The sequence below is a fragment of the Salvelinus namaycush genome, chromosome 25, assembly GCF_016432855.1.
Source record: "Salvelinus namaycush isolate Seneca chromosome 25, SaNama_1.0, whole genome shotgun sequence".
NCBI lineage: Eukaryota > Metazoa > Chordata > Actinopteri > Salmoniformes > Salmonidae > Salvelinus > Salvelinus namaycush.
In genome coordinates, this window is record NC_052331.1 from 39,529,217 (window position 1) to 39,552,122 (window position 22,906).

General features: G+C 41.0%; 1 protein-coding gene across 1 annotated transcript in view; it reads left to right on the forward strand.

The window, feature by feature from the left end:
* The window catches only part of LOC120019940 (pinopsin-like), a 64,376-nt gene extending 52,430 nt beyond the window's left edge, over positions 1-11,946 (forward strand). The window contains exon 4 of the mRNA XM_038963350.1: positions 11,593-11,946. Coding sequence (XP_038819278.1) covers positions 11,593-11,946 — 354 coding nt within the window. The remainder of the gene's footprint in view (positions 1-11,592) is intronic.
* Positions 11,947-22,906: the final 10,960 nt, after the last annotated feature.

Sequence of the window (22,906 nt, forward strand, 5' to 3'; positions counted from 1 at the left end):
TGTTGTTCCCTAATCAGTCAGTAAAACGGACTGACGTTATCCTAGTGTTGTTCCCTAATCAGTCAGTAAAACGGACTGATGTTATCCTGGTGTTGTTCCCTAATCAGTCATTAAAACGGACTGACGTTATCCTAGTGTTGTTCCCTAATCAGTCAGTAAAACGGACTGATGTTATCCTAGTGTTGTTCCCTAATCAGTCAGTAAAACGGACTGACATTATCCTGGTGTTGTTCCCTAATCAGTCAGTAAAACGGACTGACGTTATCCTAGTGTTGTTCCCTAATCAGTCAGTAAAACGGACTGACGTTATCCTGGTGTTGTTCCCTAATCAGTCAGTAAAACGGACTGACGTTATCCTAGTGTTGTTCCCTAATCAGTCAGTAAAACGGACTGATGATACCCTAGTGTTGCTCCCTAATCAGTCAGTAAAACGGACTGATGTTATCCTTGTGTTGCTCCCTAATCAGTCAGTAAAACGGACTGATGTTACCCTAGTGTTGCTCCCTAATCAGTCAGTAAAACGGACTGATGTTATCCTGGTGTTGTTCCCTAATCAGTCAGTAAAACGGACTGACGTTACCCTAGTGTTGTTCCCTAATCAGTCAGTAAAACGGACTGACGTTATCCTGGTGTTGTTCCCTAATCAGTCAGTAAAACGGACTGATGTTATCCTGGTGTTGTTCCCTAATCAGTCAGTAAAACGGACTGATGTTATCCTGGTGTTGTTCCCTAATCAGTCAGTAAAACGGACTGATGTTATCCTGGTGTTGTTCCCTAATCAGTCAGTAAAACGGACTGACGTTATCCTGGTGTTGTTCCCTAATCAGTCAGTAAAACGGACTGACGTTATCCTAGTGTTGTTCCCTAATCAGTCAGTAAAACGGACTGACGTTATCCTAGTGTTGTTCCCTAATCAGTCAGTAAAACGGACTGATGTTATCCTAGTGTTGTTCCCTAATCAGTCAGTAAAACGGACTGATGTTATCCTAGTGTTGCTCCCTAATCAGTCAGTAAAACGGACTGATGTTATCCTTGTGTTGCTCCCTAATCAGTCAGTAAAACGGACTGATGTTACCCTAGTGTTGCTCCCTAATCAGTCAGTAAAACGGACTGACGTTATCCTAGTGTTGTTCCCTAATCAGTCAGTAAAACGGACTGATGTTACCCTAGTGTTGCTCCCTAATCAGTCAGTAAAACGGACTGATGTTATCCTTGTGTTGCTCCCTAATCAGTCAGTAAAACGGACTGATGTTACCCTAGTGTTGCTCCCTAATCAGTCAGTAAAACGGACTGATGTTATCCTGGTGTTGTTCCCTAATCAGTCAGTAAAACGGACTGACGTTACCCTAGTGTTGTTCCCTAATCAGTCAGTAAAACGGACTGATGTTATCCTGGTGTTGTTCCCTAATCAGTCAGTAAAACGGACTGATGTTATCCTGGTGTTGTTCCCTAATCAGTCAGTAAAACGGACTGATGTTATCCTGGTGTTGTTCCCTAATCAGTCAGTAAAACGGACTGACGTTATCCTGGTGTTGTTCCCTAATCAGTCAGTAAAACGGACTGACGTTATCCTAGTGTTGTTCCCTAATCAGTCAGTAAAACGGACTGACGTTATCCTAGTGTTGTTCCCTAATCAGTCAGTAAAACGGACTGATGTTATCCTAGTGTTGTTCCCTAATCAGTCAGTAAAATGGACTGATGTTACCCTAGTGTTGCTCCCTAATCAGTCAGTAAAACGGACTGATGTTATCCTTGTGTTGCTCCCTAATCAGTCAGTAAAACGGACTGATGTTATCCTTGTGTTGCTCCCTAATCACTCAGTAAAATGGACTGATGTTATCCTGGTGTTGCTCCCTAATCAGTCAGTAAAACGGACTGACGTTACCCTAGTGTTGTTCCCTAATCAGTCAGTAAAACGAACTGATGTTATCCTAGTGTTGTTCCCTAATCAGTCAGTAAAACGGACTGACGTTATCCTAGTGTTGTTCCCTAATCAGTCAGTAAAACGGACTGATGTTATCCTAGTGTTGTTCCCTAATCAGTCAGTAAAACGGACTGATGTTACCCTAGTGTTGCTCCCTAATCAGTCAGTAAAACGGACTGATGTTATCCTTGTGTTGCTCCCTAATCAGTCAGTAAAACGGACTGATGTTATCCTTGTGTTGCTCCCTAATCACTCAGTAAAACGGACTGATGTTATCCTGGTGTTGCTCCCTAATCAGTCAGTAAAACGGACTGACGTTACCCTAGTGTTGTTCCCTAATCAGTCAGTAAAACGAACTGATGTTATCCTGGTGTTGTTCCCTAATCAGTCAGTAAAACGGACTGATGTTATCCTGGTGTTGTTCCCTAATCAGTCAGTAAAACGGACTGATGTTATCCTGGTGTTGTTCCCTAATCAGTCAGTAAAACGGACTGATGTTATCCTGGTGTTGTTCCCTAATCAGTCAGTAAAACGGACTAACGTTATCCTGGTGTTGTTCCCTAATCAGTCAGTAAAACGGACTGACGTTATCCTAGTGTTGTTCCCTAATCAGTCAGTAAAACGGACTGATGTTATCCTAGTGTTGTTCCCTAATCAGTCAGTAAAACGGACTGATGTTACCCTGGTGTTGTTCCCTAATCAGTCAGTAAAACGGACTGATGTTATCCTAGTTTTGTTCCCTAATCAGTCAGTAAAACGGACTGACGTTATCCAGGTGTTGTTCCCTAATCAGTCAGTAAAACGGACTGATGTTATCCTAGTGTTGTTCCCTAATCAGTCAGTAAAACGGACTGATGTTATCCTGGTGTTGTTCCCTAATCAGTCAGTAAAACGGACTGACGTTATCCTGGTGTTGTTCCCTAATCAGTCAGTAAAACGGACTGATGTTATCCTAGTGTTGTTCCCTAATCAGTCAGTAAAACGGACTGATGTTATCCTGGTGTTGTTCCCTAATCAGTCAGTAAAACGGACTGACGTTATCCTAGTGTTGTTCCCTAATCAGTCAGTAAAACGGACTGATGTTATCCTAGTGTTGTTCCCTAATCAGTCAGTAAAACGGACTGACATTATCCTGGTGTTGTTCCCTAATCAGTCAGTAAAACGGACTGACGTTATCCTAGTGTTGTTCCCTAATCAGTCAGTAAAACGGACTGACGTTATCCTGGTGTTGTTCCCTAATCAGTCAGTAAAACGGACTGACGTTATCCTAGTGTTGTTCCCTAATCAGTCAGTAAAACGGACTGATGATACCCTAGTGTTGGTCCCTAATCAGTCAGTAAAACGGACTGATGTTATCCTTGTGTTGCTCCCTAATCAGTCAGTAAAACGGACTGATGTTACCCTAGTGTTGTTCCCTAATCATGTGGGCAGAGTGGATGACTATTGCTCTGTATGCAGTTGTTGTTAGGGACATTTGATTTATTCCCAGAAACATCAAGGCCGTGCCAACTAAGAGGCGGAACATGTCTGTAACTCAATCGAAAGTACTGCCACATTGCAAGGGTTGGAACCAAAATGATTTTCCAATCGTTTCGGGTCTGAACGGAACCGTTATTTGTTTTGTTCCGTTCCACTATTCCCGACCAGCAAAATAAAGTCCTGAACCGGTTTGAACCCCAAACTAAAACTTACAGTTCAAATCGTTCCTTTCTGTTCCTTTTTAAACCTCTGAAATCATATATATATTTTTTTAACATTTAGATTGACATTAAATGACTTCACCAATGGATAGAGCAGCTTACTATGGAACGTGCCAGCTATGTATATGCATTAGACAGACAAGTGTAGTGTAGGGTGTGGCGTAGGACTGACATTTTGCTGGTAAGGGAGAGCGCTGGGCATGAAGCGCTAGGCATCTTGTTGTTATGACGTGCATTATCTGAATAAGGTCCACAGTATTATACCTACGGAGGAGCGACTTCTATGGAGGAACTTTGAATGTCTTTGAACTTCAGAGTTGGCTTAACTAACGTTGGACCAGAGCTACCTATCGTTGGACCAGAGCTAGCCCCTGATCATGACTCTCAGTTGCATTACATTACACAGCCCATCTGTAAATAGCACATCCAACTACCTACCTCATCGCCATATTGTTTTATTTACTTTTTTGCTCTTTTGCACACCTGTATTTCCTGTATTTCTACTTGCACATCATCATCTGCACATCTATCACTCCAGTGTTAACTTGCTAAATTGTAATTACTTCACTACTATGGCCTATTTATTGCCTTACCTCCTTACGCCATGTGCACATTTGTATATACACACACTGTATATAGACTTTTTATATTGTGTTATTGACTGTACGTTTGTTTATTCCATGTGTAACTCTGTGTCGTTGTTTGTGTCACACTGCTTTGCTTTATCTTGGCCAGGTCGCAGTTGTAAATGAGAACCTGTTCTCAACTAGCCTACCTGGTTAAATAAAGGTGAAATAAAAATCAAATCAAAAAAATGTACACATAGTGCCGCTTTGAGTTTTCAAGAGCTAGACCAGAGCTAGCTAACAAGCTGGCTAGCTAACAAGCTTGTGTGTACAGAGAGGAATTAAAATAAAAACACGTTATACCTTTTTTGTAGTTAATAAATCCAATGTGAAACGTGATAACTATAGTCTCCTTAACTAGCATTGATAAAGTGAATCCATTGTTCTCTAGTAAAAAAAAATCTCTCTCCCTAATTTATGAATCACGTCTGTAAAGTCATTAACTACAGTAATATATGCATGCTTCGGGGGAGGGGGAGGGACAAGTAGCCTACACACACACTGGCAAAGGCAGACAGACACTGGAATACGTTTCTGAGTGACACAGGGATTTGTGTAGATACTTTGTTATGTTTTTTTGTTGTTGTGAAACTGAAGAAAGAAAATCCCAGAACATTAAAAGATCGTCATTAACTGATTCCCATGCTTTTAAAATAATGCTTCCCGGAAACAGTGTAGATCACTATCGTTCTCAGTTAGGGTTCTGTTCCATGAAAAATGTAGTTATTCTCTGGTTTTTGGTTCTGTTCCCTGAACCGGTTCCAACCCTTGTGTTGTGTGTGTTATTTTTGTTTATTATGCTCTTTGGACCAGTGAGTCAAATAAAGGGGGTTTGAACAGTGCTTATGCTGTTTGGACCAGTGAGTCAAATAAAGGGGGTTTGAACAGTGCTTATGCTCTTTGGACCAGTGAGTCAAATAAAGGGGGTTTGAACAGTGCTTATGCTCTTTGGACCAGTGAGTCAAATAAAGGGGGTTTGAACAGTGCTTATGCTCTTTGGACCAGTGAGTCAAATAAAGGGGGTTTGAACAGTGCTTATGCTCTTTGGACCAGTGAGTCAAATAAAAGGGGTTTGAACAGTGCTTATGCTCTTTGGACCAGTGAGTCAAATAAAGGGGGTTTGAACAGTGCTTATGCTCTTTGGACCAGTGAGTCAAATAAAGGGGGTTTGAACAGTGCTTATGCTCTTTGGACCAGTGAGTCAAATAAAGGGGGTTTGAACAGTGGTCAGGGCAAGGAAGTGAACTGTCATACAGAGAGTTGCTTATAGCTAAACTCCTGGAGATCCCATTGTTGCATACCTATCAAAAAGGTGATAAATATCATATATATCAATAAATATCAATATCAATAAAATATCCACAAACACCCAAATAATTGATCAGTACAAATTCTGATATACTGTATCTTACCCCCCTTTTTTGTTATCAAATATATTCCACTCACGGACAAATAAAGCAGAGTGTATTTTTGTTGAGTTATTCTGTTAGGAGGTTTTATTTTTGAGGAATACGAGGAATAAATACACAGTGAATAATGAATAACAATGATGAGTAAAAATAAAATGGCTACTGTATATACAGGGAGTACCAGGTAATAACATGGCTATATACAGGGAGTACCAGGTAATAACATGGCTATATACAGGGAGTACCAGGTAATAACATGGCTATATACAGGGAGTACCAGGTAATAACATGGCTATATACAGGGAGTACCAGGTAATAACATGGCTACTGTAAATACAGGGAGTACCAGGTAATAACATGGCTATATACAGGGAGTACCAGGTAATAACATGGCTATATACAGGGAGTACCAGGTAATAACATGGCTACTGTAAATACAGGGAGTACCAGGTAATAACATGGCTATATACAGGGAGTACCAGGTAATAACATGGCTACTGTATATACAGGGAGTACCAGGTAATAACATGGCTACTGTAAAAACAGGGAGTACCAGGTAATAACATGGCTACTGTAAATACAGGGAGTACCAGGTAATAACATGGCTACTGTATATACAGGGAGTACCAGGTAATAACATGGCTACTGTAAAAACAGGGAGTACCAGGTAATAACATGGCTACTGTAAATACAGGGAGTACCAGGTAATAACATGGCTACTGTATATACAGGGAGTACCAGGTAATAACATGGCTACTGTATATACAGGGAGTACCAGGTAATAACATGGCTACTGTAAAAACAGGGAGTACCAGGTAATAACATGGCTACTGTAAATACAGGGAGTACCATCACCGAGTCGATGTGCCGGGGTATGAGGTAATTGAGGTAGTTATGTACATACAGCTCCATTAACTTTTTCCTATGAGTCCAGCGTTGTGTGTATCAAGTGCAACTTTTACTCAACAGTGAAACACTGGTGTTCAGAGTTGAAAGCCCTCTATGTCTTAAATGTAGGTTTATTGCTCACAAGCTCGCTATTAAAGATATAATGCTACGTAATGACAGTATGAATACTCCAATGTCTCATCGTGCCTCTTTCAAATCATTCATCCCACCCAATGGCTGACCTTACAGGAAGTTTTGAGCCCGCTAATCGGAGACCGGAATGTCCTGTATGTCATTTTCAGTCTTCAATTCCTCCCAGCCCGTAACAATGGAAACTGTGAGTTGAGGCGAGTTGAAGACTAAAAATGCTGTACAGATACAAGTAGCGGTATGTGTTTGTCTCACTGAAGACCGTCGAAGACAACAGTATGACACTGTGTATATGGTGAGTACAATTAGCTACTTCTCTCCCTCTTATTACAGTGAAGGTGGCTATGGATGTTGCAGATGGGGGATTGTTAAAATTGCTATAAAAACGAGCATACAGATGCAGGATCTTCATTTGATCACCCTGTTTTTCGCAGGAAATGTCCTGCACAGCAGATAATGCAAACGTGTAGTATATTTGGGGTTTAAAAAGACTTCTAATGTTTGTAATTTCCACTTTAAAATGTCAGACTTCAATTGTCCTGACTAAACGATTATCAACTCCATACAAAAATGTCCATTAATTATAGTCCAAACAATAATTCACATGTCCTGTTGCTTATGAGGTAAGGAAACAAATATCCAAATTATTTTGCTGAAATATAGCATTTTGTTTAGAGTTACTACCTTTATAAAGGCCCAGTAAAAGGTGCTGCCAAAAAAAGTGAAAATAGTCTGCGGTTAAAAGAATGAAGCGCTTGAAGCGCTTTAAAGGTTATACATCTGACATTTCTACTGGCAAATCAAACATGTAACATTTCTACCTACAATCACACATCAGTAGTAATGAAGGAGAAAAAACTGTTGTCCAGCTGTGTACATCTCCCTGCTTTATGATCAGTTCCTGTCAGCGAGGTCATTCACGTTACAACTATTGAGGGGTTTAGGTGAAATGCGAAAGACACAATTCAGTTGAAGGCAGTCAGTTGTACTGACTCGGTATCCCCCCCCCCCCTTCCCATTCCTTTTCTTCCTCAAGTCCTTTCAACAGTTGTTTCACAACAGTTTTTGTGAATAAAATCATCTATATACAATGGCTATACCAAACATTAGGATCACCGTTTTGCCTTAAGAACAGCCTCAATTTGTCTAGGCATGGACTCTACAAAGCGTTCCACAGGGATGCTGGCCCATGTTGACTCCAATGCTTCCCACAGTTGTGTCAAATTAGCTGGATGTCCTTTGGTTGGTGAACCATTCTTGATACACACGGGAAACTGTTGAGTGAAAAACCCAGCAGCGTTGCAGGTCTTGACACAAACCGGTGCGCCTGGCACCTACTACCATACAAAGGCACTTAAATATTTTGTCTTGCCCATTCACACTCTGAATGGCACACATACACAATCCATGTCTCAATTGTCTCAAGGCTTAAAAATCCTTCTTTAACCACCTGACTCCTCCCCTTCATCTACACTGATTGAATTGGATTTAGCAAGTGACATCAATAAGGGATCATAGCTTTCACCTGGATTCACCTGGTCAGTCTATGTCATGGAAAGAGCAGGTGTTCTTAATGTTTTGTATACTCCGTGTATTTCCTTTAAAATTAGTGTGCAAAGCTGTCATCAAGGCAAAGTGTGACTACTTTGAAGAATATCAAATATAAATATATATTTGGATTTGTTTAACACTTTTTTGGTTACTATATGATTCCATATGTGTTATTTCATAGTTTTGATGTCTTCACTATTATTCTACAATGTAGACAATAGTAATAATGAAGAATGAGTAGGTGTGGCCAAAATTCTGACTGGTACTGTATATGTACCCATTGATGTAACTTATAAATGCCTCATGAACTTAGTTCAACTGTCGTACGCCATCAAAACCCATAATATAAGCTGTTTTACTCCAATGTTTGTAAACAATAAGTATAAAGAAACACTGTATAGCCTCAAAACATTACAAATATAACTTTGACATCATGGATGGTCAGTTGTTTTGGGGCAGCAGGTAGCCTAGTGGTTAGAGTGTTGGGCCTGTAACTGAAAGGTTGCTGGATCGAATCCCCGAGCTGACAAGGTAAAAATCTGTCGTTCTGCCCCTGAACAAGGCAGTTAACCCCCTGTAGTCCGTCATTATAAAATAAGAATTTGTTCCTAACTGACTTGCCTGGTTAAATAAAAAAAGTGGGAGTACGCTTTGTTATCGTTTCAACTACTGATTGCCGCTTTAAAAGGTCGTTTTCAATTGTGTAAGCGGCGCTAAACAACTCCTCCACCCCTCTTCGTGACATACCCCTCAGGTGTTTTTCATCCTGTGCCAATGAGACATCTAGATCTAGCTTCAGTGCACTGAACCAGACCAGAACAAAGTTCATTACAAACTTTCTCACAACTTTTCTCATTCCACCTACATATCTCAGTTCTTTCCATCCTGGTCTTAGACCCACTATTTGTTGTATCCCCCTATATCACCCATACAGTATATGGCTTTTTGCTGTCTCTTGCTCTGCATTCCACCTCTCACTCATCTATCATATACCTCTCCCCAGTAGGGTTTGTGTTTTGACAGCTGACAAAAACCAGGGGATGCTCAACAACAAGATCATAGAGGTTCTATCCACCTCATGCCAGTCTCTAGCCTCTCCAATATGACATCATGAGATGGGGATTGTCTACTTTTGCCAACGTACTGTGGATCTGTGTTACTGTATCTTGCTTTTGTCTGGATTATCTTTTCTCTGTGTGTGTGTGTGTGTGTGTGTGTGTGTGTGGGGGGGGGGGGTCTCTGTTTTAGTGTTTTCCATCTGAAGAGGCAACAGTGCCGTAGGGCTCTCTACTTTTTGACTTCTCTTGAGGAAATGTAGTAGACTATAAGTATACATGAAATATGCTGAGTATACTAAGTACACTACGTTTTCTCAAGGGAGGTGATGTCAGTGCCCTTAAGATGGCGGTACAGGACCGAAGGGTTGTGAAAGTTCAGCCTGGGCCATAGGCTTTTTCTACTAAGGTCTCTGTCTCCATCTGTATGTGTGCACGCCTGGAATAAAAACAAACCATTGGCCTAATTGTCATGCTTTTAAAACAGGATCTGGAGTTTTTTAATAATTCATAAATTAAATATCTGAGTTTTGAGTTTTTGACTTTGGAGTGAAACGTGAGATAGATCATCTGTAGTTTCCTGATCACTTTGTGGGTTTTAAATATAGATGGCGTGTTCATGCAGAATCCAATCTATTTCTGTTGATAGGCAGAAGCATATGCAGAAAAGTACCTTATACCTACGGTAAAATATGGTGGTGGATCTTTGATGTTATGGGTCTATATTGCTTCCACTCGTCCAGGCGCTCTTACTAAGGTCAACAGCAGCATGAACTTTACCCAGTACCAGGAGATTTTTGCCAAAAACTTGGTTGTCTTTGTCAGGAGGCTGAAACTTGGCCGGAGGTGGATCTTCCAGCAAGACAATAACCCCAAGCACACATTCAAATCCACAAAGAAATGGTTAATTGACTACAAAATCAACATTTTGCAATGGCCATCTCAGTCTCCGGACTTGAACCCTATTGAAAACCTGTGGTTTGAATTAAAGAGGGCAGTTCATAAGCGCAGACGAAGGATATCAAGGATCTGGAAAGATTCTGTATGGATCAATGGTCTAAAATCCCTCCCAACATGTTTTCCAATGTCATAAAACATTTTAGAATAAGGATCAGTGTTGTTACCCTCGCAAGGGGAGGGTGCTGCAAACAGGGGTGCCAATAATTTTTACCCTTTTTTAAAATATATATATTTTTTAAATTACTTGTTAAACAAAATCTCTTTCTCTGAGCAATATTTCCAAATTTTTTGAGAATACAATATAGTTCAGTATTTGTATTATTTGTATTATTTATTGTATACAATCTTTTTTGCTAATCTTTATCAAGGGTGCTAATAATTATAGACCTGACTCCATCTAGTCCCTTATTGTAATCATTGCTCATCTCTCTGGGACGGGACTATGATGTAGTGGTTAGGGTACGGTTGAGAAAATAAGTCTCTGTTGTCCTCTTACCTCAGCAGGCTTTTTCCATTTAAGGTTACCAGCACCTCACATTAGCAAACACTTATCCAATTGAAAAAGCTGAAATTGTTCCATTCTTGATTGAGAATGTAATTAATTCAGCATTTAATTCCATTTGGGAAATGCACAAATAATTAGTGTCTCTCAGCTTTGTTTCACATGAAAAGGAGGTATCCAATCAGACGGCTCCGAATTGCTCGTAATTATCGACCATTGCACTTCTCAAGAGAAAGAGGGCGGGAGTCATGTGTCACGGAGCGAATTAATTTCCCTGGTGAGAAAGGCTCAACTTGTATGGACCCCTTGTTTGTCAGCAGGAAGTTGGAGAGTTTATGTGATTGTGCCTGCGGAGATGGGATTTTGTAGCTCAGTTGGTAAGGCATGGCGCTTGTAACCACAGAGTAGTGGGTTCGATTGCCGGGACCACCTATACGTAAAATGTATGCACGCATGACTGTATGCTAAGTGGCATATATTAACCTCCAGCAGGTACACAAGTATCTCTAAGTAGTCTTTGTGGAGTTGGGGTAGGTAACAACTTGAAGTAGGTACATTAGTAAATGGTCCTTAAAGCTTAACACTGCTGTTTGCAACGAATAAAGGCTAACGATAGTACATACTCACATAATTTGTTTTCCCCATATTAAGAAAGGCCATGACTGTATGTGTTTTCTAGCCTGACCATTCCTTAGTGGATCAATCTGATAATACACAGCCAACAGATGATCTACTGTCTCTGCATCTTTCCTTCTGTTTGTCCGTCTGCATGTTGGGTGTGTGTTTGAACGTGGGCACGGGTGTGTGTGTGTGCACTGGCATGCCAGTTCCACAGGTGCTTCCGAGCGCTGCTGAGGTGCCAAGAGCCTCAGAGGGGTTCCAGCCTCAGGAACTCCTCCAAGGCACCGCCCAAAGCCGTCCGAGGCAGTGCCCGCAAAACCAACCACCACAACTTAACTTTCATGGTTGCCTCCCTTGGGCAGCCCACCAGCGACGTCCCCCAGCTGGGGAATGCAACCCTGGACTCAGCCTTCCCTGCTTACTCTGACATGGTCAGGCCTACCATTGTGTCGCTAGTGGCCCACTACAACGGCGGCCTGGGGCCGTCAGGGGTTACAACCCCTAGGAACCAATTACAGGGAGGGGAGGAGGATCCAGAGGGGCCGTCAAAGTGGATTTAGTGCTGCTAGGATGATGGACAGCAGGCTATAAAATCTGAATGCCTCCGGACTCTTTGGAAGTGGAGCCGTAGGAGCTGCTAGGGCATCTTGAGGAAGGACATCAACCTGTCTGGGTCTGCACAAGCTCATACATTCTGTCGCCGTTTACTAGCTCAAATACGCCTATGGACCGAGAGTGGGGAGAGAATGGTGCGAAGAACCCCTATTTATTTTGTGCAATTTCTAATGTTTTGTAAAATATATTAGTTCCATGACATGTCAATGTGATTTCACCCTCTGTCAGTGTACCTTTATAGTGCAAAAAAACAGAGAGAGATGAAGAGTGTATTTTTGTATTGAGCGGAGATTGGAGTCACAGTTTGAGGGAACTCATGTATTGTATTTTCAGGAGACACGTTTCAAAGGTGTGAAGATGACAAAGCGCTCAGAAAAAGAAAAAAAACACAAAAGGTAACGAGGAAATTGAACTGTTAATGAATTTTGAGCATTGATCTATTGCTGAATTCCATTTTCTATCAAATATCACTCAACACTTAAAACGTATTCAACTGTAGCTAGTCACACGTTACTTGTTGTATATCATTTGTCATAAACACAGGTAGCATGTCTGGCATGTATATTTCTTCATTTTATGTAAATATGCAAAAAAGTACAAGAAACTACTTAAAACGTATCACCAGGTGATAAAATGTGGAGACTGGTGGTCGAGGGTACACTTTGAAAAAAGGGTTCCAAAAAGGTTCTTTGGCAGAACCCTTTTTGGTTCCAGGTAGAACCCTTTTGGTTTCTATGTTGAACCCTCTGTCTGAATTTCAGGCTGTCTCTTCAAACAGCTCTTACACCAAACTTGGCATTATCATCAATTTCACAGTATTATTCCAACCTCATAGTGTGAAAATCACATTTTTCATTGCACTGGGCCTTTAAACAACTTTACAGCAATTATGATACAATAGTTTGTTCATTTTCATGTGAAATATGATTGCAGCTTTTATGATTTAGGCCTACGATTAGCTAGGTGTCGAGACAGAATGTGTCTTACTGTAGACAAGGTTAGATATCAACCCACTAAATTAGAATCGTTAACATGGGCGTTACTCGCCACCCATCATCTTGATTGGCGATCAGAAATGACCCTTTTTATCACTACCACTACATCCCTGGTTATTTTTTTGCCAGTTTGTGTTACCCACATTTGGTCAAAACAAGGGACTTCCCGGTTAAGCCTACAATGACGTGAAATGATTGTAGTACACTTCTGTCGCATTGTAAAATGCTTCAAAGAGTGCAGGCCTCATCTATATAAAAAGGACTTTGCTATCAATAAAAATAAAAAGGTCTGACAGTAATTACCTGCAAATTATACAGTGATCATCTATGAATTACTGCTAGCTACTTGTACTGCTAGCTAGTTTGTTTACTTTGACTAATTGGTCTAATTTGAATATCAGTTAAGTACTTTGGGACATCAAACTATGAAAATAATCACGTTTACATCATACCCAATTGGGTCTGAAGAATGTCAAAGTGCATGGCTTGTTATGCCATGACGGTACAAAGAGAAAGTAGAGGAGTCGTAAGTGCATGTGATCATATGATTTTGTATTACTGGCCTTGAGTCTTACATCATTTACTATAGGTGTTGGACTCCAACTTTTGAGGTTATACCCAGTGCTTCTGGTGGATTGTGGATTGGATTGGCGCACCAGTAAGGAAGCCCAATGGCCCACTTCATGTATAGTGAGTGCTGTATGAACAAAACACACTTTCTGAATTATTTTCATTTTAACTGGAGCACATTGTTGTTCAAATCTGAAAAAAAAACCTGGTAAACATATATATATTTTTAATTTAACCTTTATTTAACTAGGCAAGTCAGTTAACTTATTTACAATGAGCTGACAGGAGTCATACATTTGCATATTGTTTGAAATGTGTTTGTTTTCTTTGTGTTGAGGGTCATATTAAAATCAGAGTTGATGTTACATTATTTTTTATTAACAATAGAATGGTTACGTAGGAGTTATTAAATGCTTGAATTGACCACGGTGAATATGTGTAACCATTTGTAGTGTAATGTTATCTCACTGGGAAAAAATACATTCAACACTGTACATAGATGTGTCCTCAACTAACTGACCACAGAGACTGTTAACTATGGACAGACCAGTTACAGGTCGTAAATACTGTCACACCAAAGTGAGAGGAATTTCATACTGTTTTGACGGTTGCGGTTTAATAAAGATTTTTTTTTTTTTTAAACAACGTCTTCTGTTGTTGATGTTTTCTGTAGAGAGCTGCTGTACACACTGGGCCCATTGAAAGTACCAACAAGTATCTGGTAACTGTAAAATAAAGTGATATAGAGGAGTTACACAATATGCAGACCAATGATAATGAGGTTGCCTTATCTAAGCTGGAACGACCCGTAGGACAGAAGCCTATCTCTGTAGTGTGAGGTATCTTGATGAAATGTATACCCCCCTGGACAGATCTAGTCTATCCCTAGGCCTTACCCCTTATTTGAATAGCTTAAGGTAAGGGCTAGGTTACAGGCAATGAACAGTCTGGTTCTACGTATTTGCTGACCTTAGATCCACTTAACAGCCCGGCTCTACGTAGTTGCTGTCTTTGGGCCCAGTGAACAGCCCGGCTCTACGTAGTTGCTGACCTTGGACCCACTTAACAGTCCCCGGTTAGAGGAGGCTAAGGCAGCTCAAGAGTTAACACACACAGTCAACTTTATTTAAACACACTGAGGAAGACGAACATGGGGATGAAAAGTGGGAATGGTAGTGATGTTGTAACAGAGGTAATGAATAAACACATACCCAATGAATACACCCGGGCACAAATGCACAGATACAGAATCTTACAGAATAAATGGCTGGGGAATAAATAGATTGCATATGCCACCTGCAGTGTATTACATCCCACAGTAAACTCAGAGGGACAACAGTAGTAACTAACTACGAAGAACAATATACTAATGTCACACAACTCCCTTTGGGCACGGAACACCATCCCGCCAGTCCAGAGATTTACACCTTCCTGATATTGAGTTGCACCCTCTTTCGCCCTCAGAACAGCCTGAATTCATCGGGGCATGGACTCCACAAGGTGTCGAAAGCCTTCCACAGGGATGCTGGTCCATGTTGACTCCTATGCTTCCCACAGTCGTGTCAAGTTGGTTGGATGTCCTTTGGGTGACGGACCATTCTTGATACACATGGGAAACTGTCGAGTGTGGAAAAAAACAGCAGCATTGCAGTTCATGACACATTCAAACCGGTGCGCCTGGCACCTACTACCATACTCTGTTCAAAGGCACATCAATCTTTTGTCTTGCCCATTCACCCTCTGAATAGCACACATACACAATCCATGTCTCAATTGTTTCAAGGCTTAAAAGGCTTCTTTAACCTGTCTCCCGCCCTTCACCTACACTGATTGAAGTGGATTTAACAAGTGACATCAATAAGGGATCGACGCTTTCACCTGGATTCACCTGGTATTTCTATATCATGGAAAGAGCAGGTGTCCTTAATATTTTGTACACTTAATGTAAATGAGTTTCGATGTTGATGGGCAGAGATAGAGATGTTGCTCTCTGCAACTGCTTGAGGGAGACAACAACACCTCACAATCATGAGCTGTGGAGTCAACAGTAAGGGCAGAACCCCTAGTAACCCTAGCAACCTATCAGGGCACAGGTCACGCAGGTCAGAAAGCGTTTGAGAGGCAGGTTTATGGTTCCTCCTAGACTCTCAGGTTCCGGTTGTGGTGAATGGGGAGTGGATCAAAAGCTCAGGGATGTGTGGTCCTGATAACAGTAGGGAATCCGTAACAAGCAATATAATGTACCCTATACTGCATATGGCCTTCAAAGCTTAAACCACGAGCTTAAACCACAAGCTTAAACCACAGGCTTAAACCACAGGCTTAAACCACACGCTTAAACCACGAGCTTAAACCACGAGCTTAAAACACATGCTTAAACCACATGCATAAACCACATGCTTAAACCACACGCTTAAACCACAAGCTTAAACCACATGCTTAAACCACATGCTTAAACACGAGCTTAAACCACGAGCTTAAACCACATGCTTAACCACGAGCTTAAACACGAGCTTAAACCACATGCTTAAACCACATGCTTAAACAACGAGCATAAACCACATATTTAACCACAAGCTTAAACAACATGCTTAAACAACGAGCTTAAACCACATGCTTAAACCACGAGCTTAAACCACAAGCTTAAACCACACGCTTCAACCACAAGCTTAAACCACAAGCTTAACCACAAGCTTAACCCACAAGCTTAACCCACATGCTTAAACACGAGCTTAAACCACGAGCTTAAACCACATGCTTAACCACGAGCTTAAACACGAGCTTAAACCACATGCTTAAACCACATGCTTAAACAACGAGCATAAACCACATATTTAACCACAAGCTTAAACAACATGCTTAAACAACGAGCTTAAACCACATGCTTAAACCACGAGCTTAAACCACAAGCTTAAACCACACGCTTCAACCACAAGCTTAAACCACAAGCTTAACCACAAGCTTAACCCACAAGCTTAAACCACAAGCTCAAATCACAAGCTCAAATCACCAGCTCAAATCACAAGTTTAAACCACACGCTTAACCACAAGCCTTTCTGGCAAAATGTTACATATTGATGTAACCCTCAAGCTATCAACATACAGGTAACTGCCAAAATAAAGGAAACACCAACATAAAGTGTCTTAATAGGGCGTTGGGCCACCACAAGCCACCAGAACAGCTTCAATGCACCCTGGCATAGATTCTACAACTGTCTGGAACTCTATTGGAGGGATGCGACACCATTCTTGGTGTTTTGTTGATGGTGGGTTGGTGTCGCTCCAGAACGTCTTCAATTGGGTTAAGATATGATGACTGAGACGGCATATGGTTTATATCGTTTTCATGTTCATCAAACCGTTCATTGACCACTCATACCCTGTGGATGGGGGCATTGTCATCCTGGAAGAGACCACTCCCAACAGGATAGAAATGATTTTTCATAGGTTGAAGGCGATCACTCAGAACGGCTGTGTATTTATTGGTATGTTTGTGTTTTCTTTCGGCTTGCATTTTGTATTTGTTTTTTTCTGTGAGTATTTCTGTAAATTCTGTAATTCAGGTATCATCTGTAAAAGAAACTTTGGTCTCAGCATGACTCCCTACAATTAAAAAATATATATAATCTAGCCCCCATTAGATCTAATATAATCTAGCTCCCAGTAGATCTAATATAATATATTCCCCAGTAGATCTGATAGATTTGAACCCCCAGTAGATCTAATAGAATCTAGCCCCCAGTAGATCTGATAGAATCTAGCCCCCAGTAGATCTGATAGAATCTAGCTCTCAGTAGATCTGATAGAATCTAGCTCCCAGTAGATCTGATAGAATCTAGCCCCCAGTAGATCTGATAGAATCTAGCCCCCAGTAGATCTGATAGAATCTAGCTCCCAGTAGATCTGATAGAATCTAGCCCCCAGTAGATCTAATATAATCTAGCCCCCAGTAGATCTGATAGAATTGAACCCCCAGTAGATCTAATAGAATCTAACCCCCAGTAGATCTGATAGAATCTAGCCCCCAGTAGATCTGATAGAATCTAGCCCCCAGTAGATCTAATAGAATCTAACCCCCTGTAAATTTGATAGAATCTAGCCCCCAGTAGATCTGATACAATCTAGCATGATACAATCTCTGATACAATCTCCCTGATAAAATAAAGGTTAAATAAAACTGTATAAAAAAAATGTTACGTTAACAAAGGGAGGCAGAAGAGTATGCCAGCCAGACTCTTGAGAAGAGGGACTTATCCTCCTTGGGGCACTGTGGCCTGGGCCTCTGTAGATTGTACTCCTTGTAATATACCTTGGGGTTGATGGAATCAGGACCCAAACTGATGCTATCAGACTTGAGTGAAGTAGACATTTGGAGTTTGCGGTGTGGGAGTATAATTTGGACACTAGTGTTCAGAGAGGCCTTAGCGGAGTAGAGATAAGAGCCACTTAAATAATCCACATGGCTGGCCCGCATTGTCTTAGGTCTTGTGATTTCCCCCAGAAGGCTGCAGGTACTTGCTTATTAACCTTGTGGACAGCCTGATGGTGTCCTCACATCCTGAATGGGCAAAGAAAATTATGCATTCAGTTGTTTTGATAAATAACTGCACTGTAATGACACAGGTCCTGCGTCATATCTTTACCTTCCCGCAGTTGTAGAACATCAAGGACTCCTCGATGTGGTTAAAGAAGAGGAAAACAGAAACAGGAGGGGGAAATGAAAAGCTGCTCTTGAACTTTGACCTGACAGAAAGTTAACTTCTTTTGAGTAACGAGGACCGTTTTCCACTTAGTTATTTCCCCCTCCCCCACAATTTACTTGCCTTCATTCCATCATGTTGCCGTTCATTTTTAATTCACAGTTCACACAAGGTGCCACTACGAATAATTAGCATTGTTTTAAATCAATATTAGATTTTAGATTACTCTAATCAATTTAGATTACTCGAGTGTTAGTAAAAGTAATTGGTAACGGATTTTTATAATTATTCATAATTGTTTTTGTGATTTCGTTTTTTCCTTTTGGGGCAAAATGCATGTTCTTCTTATCCTTAACCACAGGTTAGACCACTGATAAATATTCTGTGAGATTTGAAATTGCATTTAAAACATAGCACATGGCTTGGAGGCTGTTGATGTTTTCTGTATTCTGCTCCTGTAAATGAATAGCGTCTGTGACACCTGTAGTGCTCCAAACCCAACAGGTGGAATTTATCTTCCGCTCATGCCAAATAACACTCACTGCTATGGCGATTGGCTGTGTGCCCAGCTATCAGTGGATGGCCAGCAGCAAAATGATGAACCACTGAGTAAATATACAGAGAGATGGGGCAGGAAGTTCAATAGCTAATTGATTCATTGTATGTATTATTACAAGAAATTGCTTCGTTTGGATTTTTTTCAAGACGACTATTCCATCTGACCGCCCAGGATGTGTTTGCAGCAGCTCTCACGTCCCCCCCTTAGATTACTCTTGAAATCAGTTCCAGAACACCTTATTGGTTGGCAATTCGAAGGAGTCCACCAATGTGGCAATCATTATTTTATTGCAGAAAGCACATGGGTAAGGGTTCGTCAAACGGGTTAAATTAACGTACTGCTTACTTCACCTTTCTCTTATCGGTTTTGTAGTGATACAGAATACATATGATGACATGATGGGTGCACACATCCAATTTCACCTCTAAGGGGTAGTCTGAACACAAGCAAATAGCCATGGTTATTGGTATCATTGTTGTGGTTATTTAATTAATAAGCTCATTGTTTTGGCATTGTAAAAATACAATTGTGTCCTATATCATGACACAAGGCGAGACCCAGACACAGGAGGCAGATGGTTGGAGTCTTACAATGTTTATTAATCCAAAGGGTTAGGCAAGAGAATGGTCGTGGACAGGCAAAATGGTCAAAACCAGTTCAGAGTCCAAACGGTACCGAAGGACAGGCAGAATCAAGGTCAGGGAAGGCAGGATGATGAGGCAGGCAGGAAAGTAGTCCAGAGTCAGGCAGGGGTCAAGACCGGGAAGACTATCAAAAAGAGAATAGCAAAAGGAGTACGGGAAAAACACGCTGGTTGACTTGACTAACATACAAGATGAACTCACACAGAGAGACAGGAAACACAGGGATAAATACACTGGGGAAAATTAGCGACACCCGGAGGGGGTGGAGCCAATCACAGGAACAGGTGAAACAGATCAGGGTGTGACATATTATAAGAAATATATGTGATTATTTATTGACAAATTGAGTACAAAAAACTATTGTATTTGTGAAATTGTATTATGTTTCTAATACAGAGTGTGTAGTGAGCAGCAAGAAATGGAAGCTAAATGTCACAGCAAAATGGCCCGATGTGTTTCCAGGGATGATTTCTGGTCCCAGTCCATCCATTTTGAAACCCCACACACTATCCCAGGCCTAAATTCAATCAATTCAAGCTTTAACACGTGATAGCCAACACCCGCAGACCTGTTTTTTTGGCAGTGTCGGCGATGTAACTGCGTTAGAGCTGTCAAATTGGTGAGAGGCTGTTCGTGTGGTCATTGCCACAGAGCCACACCCGTCCCACTCGCATTAGAACTTCAGAACAAGAAAGTGAAGGCTATATAGAAATAATGACACCCAAATGGAAAATCATTCAACAAAAATAATGAGTATTTCTATCAGCCTAATCGAGGTGTTGATAATCTCACATTCCAGCGTTCGAACTTGTTAACAAGGCTGTATGGGATTCCTACTAATGCGACTCCATGCAGCCAATGGCTATGTCCGCTTAGCAATGTCCTCTTAAGAGCGTTTGCTAAATGACTAAAATGTAAATGTACAATGCCGAGAGCCACTGGTGGATCTGACAGCTCTAACACAGTTCCGGCTCCAACTCTGCCAAAACAACCGCTATATGAGTGTCGGCTAGTAGATCTGATAGAATTGAACCCCCAGTAGATCTAATAGAATCTAGCCCCCAGTAGATCTGATAGAATCTAGCCCCCAGTAGATCTAATAGAATCTAGCCCCCAGTAGATCTAATATAATCTAGCCCCCAGTAGATCTGATGGAATCTAGCCCCCAGTAGATCTGATAGAATCTAGCCCCCAGTAGATCTAATAGAATCTAGCCCCCAGTAGATCTAATAGAATCTAGCCCCCAGTAGATCTGATAGAATCTATCCCCCAGTAGATCTGATACAATCTAGCCCCCAGTAGATCTAATACAATCTAGCCCCCAGTAGATCTAAGCCCCCAGTAGATATAATAGAATCTAGCCCCAAGTAGATCTAATAGAATCTAGTCCCCAGTAGATCTGATAGAATCTAGCCCCCAGTAGATCTGATGGGAAATAGCCCCCAGTAGATCTAATAGAATCTAGCCCCAAGTAGATCTAATAGAATCTAGCCCCCAGTAGATCTGATAGAATATAGCCCCCAGTAGGTCTGATATAATCTAGCCCCCAGTAGATCTGATGGGATATAGCCCCCAGTAGATCTAATAGAATCTAGCCCCCAGTAGGCTATACAGCCTTTTTGTTAAGCAACATTGCAGACTTGAGCTCAGAACAAAAATGTATAAACAGCCCTGCTAGAAAACCTTCCAAAACCCTGGAGCCAATTACCACTGGAGTCTGGAGCAGATGTAAGCTTCCTCTCCCCCTATTCACGACTTCCTAAATTAGTACTGGAGATGAGGGCTCCCCACTGAGGATGATAATGAGAAAATTAAAAATAGATAAGCCTAGTTGCCCAATATCCTTGCTTTCAATCAATTAATTTTGGCTGGTTTTCATATATATCTTCTTCTTTTCCAAATGCACTGGGAAGTATCCTATACAAACAGACAGACAAACTATTTCCTCTAGTTTTGTTATCAGTCCATGATTTTTTATTATATTTTTTACCTTTATTTAATATTTAACTCGGCAAGTCAGTTAATTAAGAACAAATTCTCATTTACAATGACGGCCTAGTTGTTGTCGAGAGGGACTCAAACACTTGGGATCTTGTTTGACCCACTCATATAACTACTGTTGTTGTGCTGACAGCACAGCAGACTACAGCCATACCTCCAATTTTGTACAGGCAGTTGAATGTTTTCCATCTTTCTTTAGCATAGCGTTAGCTAGCTACATCAGATTGCATGATGAGCACCAGAGTTTAGCAGACTTTAGGCTTTTGATGACGATAGGCGATAGATAAAGGTAACATAGCCATCTAAAGTAAACCTGACGACGTCATAATAATGACAAACGGATGATTTACTTTAGAAACGCCGTTCTAGTTCCAAGACACGTTCTGGCATCAGTCGGTTATCATAACAGGCATAACATTGGAGTGACAGGCTGTGAAATCCATGACTAAAAAGCTCTACGGGGGGAGTGACAAACAGGGTCAGGATTAGAATTCCAGGTGAATTAACTCTGAAGTGCTGATCTAGGATCAGTTTAGCCTTTTAGATCACAGTAAATATGATTATATGGCACGGGGAGACCTGCTCCTAGATCAGCACTCCTCCTCTGAGACGCTTGTGAAAACAGGCTAAACATAATCCAAAACACAATCAAAACAAACCGCAAATGCATCTAACAAGTTTGTAGAGTCACAAGCTGTATGTAGTCATTGCTTACAAGGAATATCGGACCAATTACAAAACTTTTGACTACTTGATCTGTATACTAAAGTAAACCTAGTGAAAATGTCTTGACTACTTATGACTTCTTCAAATGAGGGGACTAGATGCCTAAAGTGCTTTTTTTCTCTCTAAACGATTATGATATGTATGAAAATACACAAGAAAATGTGAGGTGACATTCTATACTCAAATCTAAGAGGGGAGTGTATGTAGAGTAATCTGTGAAAAAGTGTGAAAAAAAGTGACAAGTTTCTCAAAGATCTCAAAATAGTGGACACTAAAGAACTTTTTAGCTAATAATGATCCATTAAGGAAAGCGTCATCCAATTCAACAACACAGATGAAGCGTCTTATGACCGACATGATCACGTAGCCTATTCCTATACTTTAACATCTCTACACACTGTGGGTCTGCCTTATCACCACAGAAGACAAAAAGTCTGTGTCGCAAATGGCACTCTATTATCTTCTGGTCTAAGGTAGTGCATTATAAAGGACGCGCACTAGGTCACGGTTGGAAGACGGAAGCCACGGTGACACAAAAGCTCGTACAATCATACAAGGCGGCCCGTCATTGTGACAGAGTGATTAATATTAAGGTCACACTTTGTCTCTGTAATGTTCCACAGTGCAGAGTGGGTTGATTATAGAATTGAATTGCATAGACAGTGGTTGATGGGAATTAGCCGAATAATAGACAGAAAAGGGAGATGATT